At 48.9% G+C, this 10,798-nt stretch overlaps 1 protein-coding gene across 1 annotated transcript; it reads left to right on the top strand.

Annotated features, from left to right (window-relative positions):
- Positions 1-176: 176 nt before the first annotated feature.
- Positions 177-10,752, top strand: SMIM3 (small integral membrane protein 3). Its single transcript, XM_080399429.1, has 2 exons — positions 177-1,573; positions 9,918-10,752. Exon 2 carries the CDS (start codon positions 9,919-9,921, stop codon positions 10,096-10,098), a length of 180 nt encoding a protein of 59 aa, XP_080255555.1. The 5' UTR covers positions 177-1,573; position 9,918; the 3' UTR covers positions 10,099-10,752.
- Positions 10,753-10,798: the final 46 nt, after the last annotated feature.

Here is a 10,798-nt window from a genome sequence, read left to right as displayed (position 1 = left end):
CGGACCGCCCTGCGCTGGGAGCCGCCGGGGCCGCCCGCCTGTGGCGCTTCGCACATCCCCGCGCTGCCGCTAGCGCGTTTCTGCGCTCCCCTCCCCGTTCCCTCTCCCCGAGCTTGCTCCGCTGCCCGCGCTCCCCCCGAACCCACATGGGGCCAGCCTTCTTCATCCCCAAAGGTGGTTTCTCTTCCCCCGTCGCTGAGGCAGGATCCCGGCAGAAACAACCGCCCCGGTGCCGTGGGGTCAGCAGCACAGCGCCAGGGCCCGCTACGGTGTCCCGAGCCCACAGCCTGCAGCAGCAAAGCGCCCCCGGCCTGCCCCTGGGCACGCTGTGCGAGCCCGTCAGGGGCCCGGCATCACTGCTCGGCCTGTGACACTGCTGCCCCATCCTCACCCTACGCCTGTCCCTGCACAGCACCGGCTGCCAGCCCGGCCTCTGCCCGCCGCCTGCCCCTGCGGCTCCGGAGGAAACCCCTGCCCTCGAGGATCTGCCGCCGTTCCTCATAAAAACCCACGTGCTTTTTATCCAACAGCAGCAGCTGGAGGGGGATGCACTGTTGGGAAGGCAGGGAGCGTTGCCTAAATTCCCAATTTAACTGTATGTTAAAAAAAAAGTATGTACACAAAATTTAGGTCATTCTGACCCACTCTTCCAAGTCGTCAAATGACCCACCCTGTCAAGTTGTCAAAGCTGATGAATGAAGGGAGTTTCCCTGGTTACGATTTTCAGTAACAGGAGGAAGCTGCCTGCCGGTGCGCTGCTCCCAGGGCAGCGGAGAACTGTGTGCTGGGAGGCCAGGGGTGTCTGAGAGCAGAGGAATCCGGCAGTTTTCCCCAGGAAAAACAGGGGTGAAGGGTGCAGAGTGTGGGCCCCGCTGTGGGTGACTCCAGGCTTGTGTCCCGGTGGGATAATCTGAGCATCCCACCTTGCTTTCTGGGGCCGGCCAGGAATAGCTGCTGCTGGCTTTGCCCTTAAGCATCATGAGCGGAGCAGAATATTCCACTGGGCAGTGGATGCGCCGTTCCCAGCTGGGCTGAGGTCTGCTGCCTCCCTAGAGACGCTCTGCACCCGCGTCTCTCTAAATCAGTCCTGCCCTGAAGCCCCGGGGAGCGCTGGCTGGCACCTCACTGCTGGGGTTTTCGGTGGTTTTACTTTTCTCTCTTGCCCCGGGCCTCGGAGGCAAGTGGGCACATGTGAGCCCTGCTGGTGGTGAGGCGGGAGGGGAACAAGTGAGAGGAAAAGCCCTTCATTAAGCTGTTAGGCTGGGAAACATCCCCCCCCCCCCCCCCCCCCCGTGCCTCCCTGGCTCCTGAGACCTTCGGGTTTGCTCCAAGTGGCCTTTACCCGGTGGGACCCCGTCCTGGAGGACCATGAGCCGCAGTCCTTTATCCTGGTGCAGGAAAAAGATCCTGCCTGCCCGCCCTCCCTTCTCCCGGCCCCCCTCCCCTGCCGCCCCCCGCGGGCCGGGCCGGGCCGGGCCGGGCGGGGCCAGGCGGACGCTCCCTCCCCCGGCGGGGTCCTGCCGCTGCCGCCGCCTCTCGCCGGAGCCGGAGCCGGAGCCGGGCAGCGCCGCAGGTAGCGGGGCGCGGGCAGGGCATGCAGGCAGCGCAGGGCGGGCAGGGCAGGCATGCTGCCGCCGCCTCCCCCCAGCGGCGGGGGCTTGTGCCCCACCGGCCCGCCGGAGCCTGGGGCAGTTGCGGGCGGGACGGGGAGGGGGTTCAGCCCGGTGCTGTCGGTCGCATCACGCAGCTGCCCGGAGCCCCGTCCCGGCCGAGGGCATTTGCGGGACCCGGGGGGTGCAGCCCGGCCCCTCAGCCCGGAGCTCTGCTGCTAATTAAGACGTTAACTCCGTGACTTAGCAGCTGGCACCTCGGGGGTGGGGGGGTGGGCGGGAGGTGCGAGGCTCCCCTGAAGCCGGGGGGCTCCAGCAGCCCTGCTTCCACCGTTTCCCCACCCGATGACCCCTCGTGAGTGACCAGTGGGGCGCCTGGTTGTGACTTTGCTTTATCAGCTCCTTTAACTGACGTGCGGAATTAGACTCTATAACTCGAAAGTTATAAAGTAGGTATGTTTATTGCGCGCAGATGCACGGGGGATCGCTCCTCCACAAGCGTGCATACCCGAAGTGACGAACCATCCCACATTTATACAATGAAACAAATGAATATTCAATTAGCGCCTATACATATGTTACCTAAACCCCGCTTCGTATGTTAATTAGCTTATCAGTCCGTTTCCTGGAATGTGGTGGTCTTGCAGGTTTGTAGGTGATTCATGTTCTTGTGACCATCCAATCTTCTCCAGCAAGGAGACTTAGCACTCCCTTCCTCTAGATAGCATTTGAATGTCTCTCATCTTCTCTCATTCTCTTTTAAATAGCCCCTTTTGTTAGAGAAAGAAGGGCAGGCGTCTCCCCGTCTCCCCTTTGTTAGAGGAAGAAGGGCAGGCGTCTCCTCAAAAACTGTAGTTGTCTCCTCAGAGCTGTGTGCCTATGTGATCAGACACCGCACCCATGACTAGTCACCATACCCACATTTCTGAGTAGACATATACAATCACAGTCGGTGTTAAGCGTCCCCATTTCACACTATTTCTCCATATCAATCCCCCCTTTTTATTAAATTAAGTAAATTCTTTTACTTAAGCAGTCTTCCCGAATGATATAAAGCATCATACATAAGTGTTACCCTTTTAAACACTCTCCAGACCCACAAATATAACATAACATAATGGTTAGTATTAAGGAAATTCCTAAACTGATCAATAAGATCACAATGGGGTGTACCATAGTGTTAAGAATTCCTGTTGCAGAAGGTGACCAGCCAAAGAGAGTATCCCACCAATTATGGTTTCCATCCTGTTCTACCTTTTTTAAAACTTTCTTGATCCCCTCTACATCATGATGGATCATAAGAAGAGTTTCATGTCCCTTTTCTTTGGTTTCTTTCAGTATACGTTGTAAATCTGCATGTTTTAATAGTTCTTTTATACTACTTATATTTAGTCCTATGGGGGTAGGAATTATCATCTGTGATAGGGTAAAGTTGGATTTTAAGAATTGATGAGACACTACTGGGGCTGAGTAACTAAAATCGCATCCTGTTATAGTAGTGAAATTATAAATACAATAATTTGAATATTGTGCAGTCTCCTTTACCTCCCCATCTATGGTTATTGTGTTACATCTAGTTCTCAAACATGCACATCCCTTCCCTGCATATATAATTACTGTTTTCAAGTTTGCATTTGGTCTGGCCTGGAAATGGCATATTTTCTGATCTGTATCTAAACAAGTATCCTGAGCCATTATAGTATTGCTTTCACAGAGGAAGCCCTGCTGTTCTCGCATAATACAAGATTCTAAATCTACTGGTTTGCCACTTGTCGCCTATCTTTCTGGCCCATGTTCTATGTTCAAAAGGATATTTTCCTAGGCATATTATAAAGATGGGCTCGGTTAAGGTAAAATTGTGCCAGCATTCCCGTGAATTAAAGCACATGGTTGTATTTAGAAGGGTAAATTCCTTATCTACCTTTCTGACATTAATCAGGGTGTCTCCTGAAATCTTGGTGTTATCTTTTTCATTATATGTTTGACACCCTACTTTTATCCTATCTCCTAATTTTCCCCATAATCGGTCGACTTTGTGTACATCCTCCCGATCCCATTGATTCCTTTGGTACACCTCACTTTCAGAAAAAAACACCATAGCTAATTTCGTCTTTGAGTCCACCTTTCCCATTATTCCAGTGTGTTTTTTCCGGGCATGATTCCAAGGCCAGTTATCAGGCTCTTGGTTGTAGGCAAGAGAGAGGGTACAAAAAAACACAAATGGTTTAAACCCACTATTGATCATTTTAAGAACGTTCCTCACATATACATATAAAATCTGTTTTGATCAAAAATATCTTTGTTTGAGTTGGGGCTTACCGATAACAAGTTGGGAAAGACTGGCCACTGGCTTAGTCCCAGACTCTTCTGTTCTATATTGTTTGTTGTGGTGCCCTTCCCATATGGTGGATCCACAACCGCTCAGGTTCACTTACTTGCCACCCACATTGTTCCCATTTGTCCGAGTAAATTTGAGTTTCAGTTCTTTTTTATCTGGGGTTACTCTCCACGAAGTTGCAGGGGCTTTCTTGATCCGGGTATGGTGAATCCAAGAATTCTGTCCCTCAACCTTGATTGCGGTGTAGGTGGTGAGTAGGACTTGAAAAGGTCCGGTCCACTGTGGTTCCAGGGTTTTATCTGCAAAACACTTAACGTATACATAGTCCCCTGGTTGTATATCGTGAACAGGTCCATCCAGACCCCTACTGCGTGTTCCCATCACATGCTTCTCAATTCTTATTAATTGTTTGTTTAGTGCCACCATATAGGAAGTCATTGTTTCTTCACCAATCTGTGAAGACGTCCCCTTTTGTACCCCATAGGGTCATCCATATAAAATTTCAAATGGGCTAAGCCCCTCTTTTGCTCTTGGTCTAGTTCGAATCCATGTAAGAGCTAATGGCAAAGACTGGGGCCAAGTTAGATTTGTTTCTTGGCCTAGCTTGACAATCTGTTGTTTGATTAGATGGTTCATCTTTTCCACCTGGCCACTTGATTGTGGTCGGTATGGGGTATGTAATTGCCAATCTATTCCTAGATGGTGGCTGATCTGTTGCACTATTCTGGACACAAAATGTGGTCCTCTATCCGAGGACATTACCGCTGGGACTCCAAACCTAGGTATTATCTCTTGGAGCAGTATTTTGGTCACTTCCCAGGCTTTAGCAGTTCTGCACGGGAAGGCTTCTGGCCAACCTGAAAAGGTATCTGTTAGTACCAATAAATATCGATACCCCCCTTTTTTTGGAAGTTCCGAGAAATCAATCTGCCAATGTTGCCCTGGAACATTTCCTTTCCCAATTTTTCCCAACTTTGGCCCCTTGGTAATCTTAGGATTAGTCTGGAGACAAAGATCACATTGTTGGGTTACTTGTCTAATAGTAGTATACAAATTTCGTGCTATTATGTTTTTAGTGAGATCCTTATATAGAGCTTCTGCCCCCCAGTGCCTTTTTCTATGTTCTTCCCGAACTACTGACCATACCATGTAGGAAGGAATCACTATTCTCCCATGTGAGATTACAGCCCACCCTTCCTCATTATATGATCCCTCTAGGTCAGAAATCAGTTTGCGATCTTCTTTAGTATAGTCTGGTTTACCTTCTAGAGATATTTGTCCATCGGGTATTAGCGCACCCTCTACCTTGATTGCTTTTCTGGCTGCCTGTTTTGCTTCCCTGTCCGCCAGTTCATTTCCTCTTTCTAATTCTGTGCTCACTTTCTGGTGTGCCTTGATGTGCATAATTGCCACCCTTTCAGGAAGCTGGACCGCATTTAGGAGTTTCAAAATTTCTTCCGCATGTTTGATGATTTTTCCTTGGGAGTTTAACAGTCCCCTTTCTTTCCATATTGCTCCATGAGCATGTACCACTCCAAAGGCATATTTAGAATCAGTCCAAATATTTATAGGTTTTCCCTGAGCTCTCTCCAGAGCTCGAGTAAGGGTTATGATTTCAGCCTTCTGTGCCGAAGTGTCAGCTGGTAGCGGTCCCGATTCTATCACTTCTTCAGAGGTTGTAACAGCATATCCAGAATGTCGCTTTCTATTCAGCATATAGCTGCTCCCATCTGTGAACCAATGTTCAGCTCCATTAATAGGAACATCCTTGAGATCTGTCCTACTAGAATAAGTGGCTTCGATTGTTTCTAGACAGTCATGATCGACTGATTCGCCAACATTCCCATTAAGAAATGAGGCCGGATTGACGATGTTTGTAGTCACGATCTCAACATCATCTTGTTCCACCATTATGGCCTGGTATTTTAGGAATCTCTGTGGGGAGAGCCAATGCCCCCCTTTTGTTTCAAGGACTGCAGACACTGTGTGGGATACTAAGACAGTCATTTTCTGGCCCAAGGTAAACTTCCAGGCCTCCTGGATGTTTAGGATGACAGCTGCTACTGCTCTCAGGCAACCAGGCCACCCTTTTGCAGTGGCATCCAGCTGTTTAGAGAAGTATGCCACTGCCCGTCTGTATGGTCCCTAATCTTGTGCCAGTATTCCTAATGCCATTCCCTGTTTCTCATGGGAAAATAGGAAAAATGGCTTACTCACATCAGGAAGTCCTAGTGCTGGTGCCGACATCAAGGCTTTCTTCAGTTCATGGAAAGCTCTGTCTGATTCAGCATCCCACTGAAGATCCTTCTGATTAGCTGCTATCAGGGAATATAATGGTTTAACAAGCAAGCCATAATTACATATCCAAAGCCTGCACCATCCTGTCATTCCCAGAAATGTCTGCAGTTCCTTTACAGTTCGTGGTCGGGGGGCTTGGCATATGGCTTCTTTTCGGGCCTTCCCTAGGACCCGTTGTCCGGCACTGATCTCGTACCTTAGGTATGTGACTTGTTGTAACACCACCTGTGCCTTCTTCTTCTAAAACTGTGAACCAAGCTAGGTCAGGTGTCAGGGTGGTTAGTAAGGTATAGGGGTTAGCTACTACAGGATACAGACCCTCTGTTATTTTGTTAATGGCCCTTAAATCTTGAACTATCCTATAAGACCCATCAGGTTTTTTAACTGGGAGGATAGGTGTGTTAAATTCTGACTCACATTCTTTTAGTAGTTTTAATTCTATGAATCGCTCTATATTTGGACGAATTCCTTCCCTATCTTCCCTTTTCAGTGGGTATTGTTTAATTCTTATCGCACCCTGTCCTTCCTTTAATTTTACTATAACAGGTGATGCATTCTTGGCACGTCCCAGTATGTCAATTGCCCATACTCCGGGATATACCTGATCAATAATTCTGGTATCAATTTCCCTTTTTATAGGAGTACTGGCCAAAGATAGGCTCATAACCTGTATGTATTGGTGATCATTTACTTCCAGAGTAACTTCCCCTTTTTTAAATTTGATTGTTGCCTCCAATTGTTCTAATAAGTCCCTACCAAGAAGGGCCTTTGGGGAATTTGGCATTCTTGTTTGTTTTCTTAGTTTGTACTTTAAAGGTTTCAGGATGTTTTCCTGGTGGCCAGCAGCTCCCACAACTGTAACAAATAATTATTTTTTTACTGAAGTTCAACAAATAAGTTGGTTTCGTATTCACTAAAATTCCACCTCATACCCATTCCCTGCCCTAAAGGGCAGTTACGGGTCCTGTTGTACTGCAAATGCTGCAGCAATTGGGGTGACATTGTCAGGTCCTTCTGCTCAATTGTCAGCAACAGCAATCCCCTCCTCCCCACCATCAGGAGGATTCGGGGCAGGAGATGCTGTTCCTGCTCTGCAGGTTACACAGGCCTGCCTCTGCAGCAGCATTTCTGCTTTAACTCTTTCTTACCCTGAATGCAAATCTGCTACTTGTTGCTTTAAGTCTGTGTTATTACATATCAGCCTTCGCAGGCAAACAGCAAACACCCTGCCATGCATCCAGCGTGACTCAGTCGCACCTTCGAGGGGGTACGGGGGTTTGTACAAACTCACCCCAATACTTTAACACTTTCACAAGGTCTTTGATTCTCCACCCACCCCCGCCTCAGGTTTTACATACATTAGTACAAGTTTTTATCTTACAACGTGTTTCATTCTAGTTGCTCCACAGAAGGAACCGCAACCTGAGCTTTTAAACACAAAAATTTCAACAAGAACATCTTTCTAGTTTAGGTCTTAGGGGTTTTTCCTATCCTTTTCTAGAGCCATAATCAAAGATCAGGTGATGTTAATCCCTCACTCTTTCTAGTGTTAGTACCATAGGATCCCGAGGGGGTACTAATCCACAGTCCTTTTGCCACTCAGGTTTGTCCTGGAGGACGAAGAACATGTCTGTATACGATACTTCGTCCCATTTTCCCTCTCTCCTCAGAAACAACATTAATTGCAGGAGAGTGTTATAATCTAACGTTCCTCCCTCCTGAGGCCATTTCGCATCACTCCAATTTATACAAAAGCCACCACTGATTACAATATTTAATCAATTTCCTTCTATTTTCGGTACCACCATGTCCTACGATATCACTCCAATGTTTTAATATACAACCCAAGGGCGATTTTTCACAGGGCTTACTCCCTCCATTTCCCATTTTACAATTTTAATTACTTTGTTTTTCTCCGGCCGCCTTAGCCACCCAAGGTCGGAAACGCGGATAGAGCTCCTTACTCGTATTGCACTCAAACGCGTGTCTCAAGCACTCTTGCACTCACACTCAGTCAAAATAATTAAGCTATACACGGAAAATCAAAATGCGCATCTCAATCACACCATTCACACTCTCCGGGCAGCCCTCAGTCACACAAGCAGTATGTTATACGGTACCGTGCACTTATGTACAACTTTTAGGAACACTGACAGTTCACAAAGTATGCATTTCAATGAACAATTGCCAAAAAACAAACAACAAACAAAAAACCACATTTTTCCTGGTCTTAAGCAGAGTGTTAAGTTTTCCGCTATTTGCCACGAATTACCAGAATATTATTATTTTTCAACATACACTTCATAACTCCAAGTTTTGAACATGTAACAAGACAACACACAGAACAAACAAGACACAGAGCGCTATTTCAGTTGTTATATTCTAGGAATTCCCCAATTCTTAAGACAACCCAATGGAAGTTTTTAGCTTCCCCCTTTTTTCCTACGCAAAAGTTTCCCTTTTACTTTTGCTAAGAGGTCCCTCTTGTTCCTGTGAGATTCCGCCTTATTCCGTCCCGCCCCCCGCTTTCCGTCACGAGGCCTCCGGGCTTTTAGGAATGGCAGTAACCTCGGGTTTGCTCGATCTGCCCTCAAGATCGCTAGCGGCCACCCCTTGGTCAGCAAACCCCCTCCCAAGGTACCTTTCCTCCTGGGGACTACGCTGCGCGCCGGACGTCTCCGTGCGTCTCACCAGCCGCCCCGTTACTAAACATACCGTTTTATCCGCGGATCCAGGGTTTCTCTTCTGCTCCCGGGTGAACAGCTGAGAAGAGGAGGCTCCTCCGAGGAAATCTCCCGGGGCGCGCCTAGGAGCGTCCGCTCCGCAGCTGGTCCCTCAGCCGAGCAGAAATCCTCCTGCCTGGCTCGCCAAACTGACGTGCGGAATTAGACTCTATAACTCGAAAGTTATAAAGTAGGTATGTTTATTGCGCGCAGATGCACGGGGGATCGCTCCTCCACAAGCGTGCATACCAGAAGTGACGAACCATCCCACATTTATACAATGAAACAAATGAATATTCAATTAGCGCCTATACATATGTTACCTAAACCCCGCTTCGTATGTTAATTAGCTTATCAGTCCGTTTCCTGGAATGTGGTGGTCTTGCAGGTTTGTAGGTGATTCATGTTCTTGTGACCATCCAATCTTCTCCAGCAAGGAGACTTAGCACTCCCTTCCTCTAGATAGCATTTGAATGTCTCTCATCTTCTCTCATTCTCTTTTAAATAGCCCCTTTTGTTAGAGAAAGAAGGGCAGGCGTCTCCCCGTCTCCCCTTTGTTAGAGGAAGAAGGGCAGGCGTCTCCTCAAAAACTGTAGTTGTCTCCTCAGAGCTGTGTGCCTATGTGATCAGACACCGCACCCATGACTAGTCACCATACCCACATTTCTGAGTAGACATATACAATCACAGTCGGTGTTAAGCGTCCCCATTTCACACTATTTCTCCATATCATAACAACAGTAGCAATTAATAGGGAAGTTTTTTCCCTGGGCTTTTATCCAGCTACATCAAAGCACTCTATAAATCCTGGGGCTTCTCGAAGGAGGAGGCTGGATGTGACCGTTGGCATCTCACTGGAGAGAGCAGCGGGGTGCACCGTGATGGGGGTGTTCTGGCTATGGGAGGGATGGAGGGGGCTGCCCCATCACCTCTCTGCCTCTCTTGCAGGATGGACTTCTCTGACTCTGCGAGTCCTGCCGCCCTCCCCAAGCACACCCTGGACATCTGGGTCATTGTCTTGATCATCCTGGCCACCATCCTTATCATGACAGCCCTGGTGCTCTGCCCAGCCACCGCTGTCATCATCTACCGGGTACGGACTCATCCCATGCGCAATGGCATCGTGTGAGGCAGAGGCAACGAGGGACAGATGGCTTGCTGGTCGGGTGGCCACAGCTGTGAGAGATGCGTGACTTTGTGGATGTGTCCAGCTAGAAAAAACTCGCTCCCATGAGGTAGGCAGGCTGGTCTTACCTTCACTGGTGACCCTGTCTCCTTCCAGGCAAGTAGCAAGGAGTGGAAATGCCTGGCAAAGTTACTTCTTCTCTGGAGTCCCAGCTGTCAGGGTGGTCAGGAGAGAAGGGTCAAAGCAAGATGGATGTGGCTTCTTCTTGTGGGTTCAGAGACTCGGCTAAAAGCATCAGTAACAGACAGAGGCAGTCCTGGCAGCACAGCAGACATGCAGCTGGCACCGGCTTCTCCTCTATCAGATATCTGCTGAAATTGTAGGAAGACCCTATGGGGCGCTTGGTTCTTCTGGGTCTCGTGGAGCACAGGAGGGTGGGCAGCCCCTGCCAGCCTGCCTGCCCGCAGGCCAGCTGTGCTCGGCGCTCCTTCCGATGGCAAGGCCCCCCAGCACACTGACCCCGTTGCAGGGGTCTGTGCTCCCCTCGCCTGGGCCAGCAAAGCAGGAGGAGCAGAGGGGTTTGTGCCCAGGCAGTGGCAAGGGACTATGCAAGCTCTTACATTGCCCTTTGCTGTGAAATAAATGGACTTTATTCTACACATGGGCGTTTCGTGCAGATCTGTCCAGATGGTGTCTGGGGAGA

This window comes from Falco punctatus (genome assembly GCF_963210335.1).
Source record: "Falco punctatus genome assembly, chromosome: 8".
Lineage (NCBI taxonomy): Eukaryota > Metazoa > Chordata > Aves > Falconiformes > Falconidae > Falco > Falco punctatus.
The sequence above is the reverse complement of the archived record's forward strand: the minus strand, read 5'-3'. Positions and strand labels throughout refer to the sequence as shown.

Excerpts from the sequence above, each read along its gene's own strand:
- SMIM3 (XM_080399429.1), top strand. The coding sequence starts at position 9,919 with ATGGACTTCTCTGACTCTGCGAGTCCTGCCGCCCTCCCCAAGCACACC.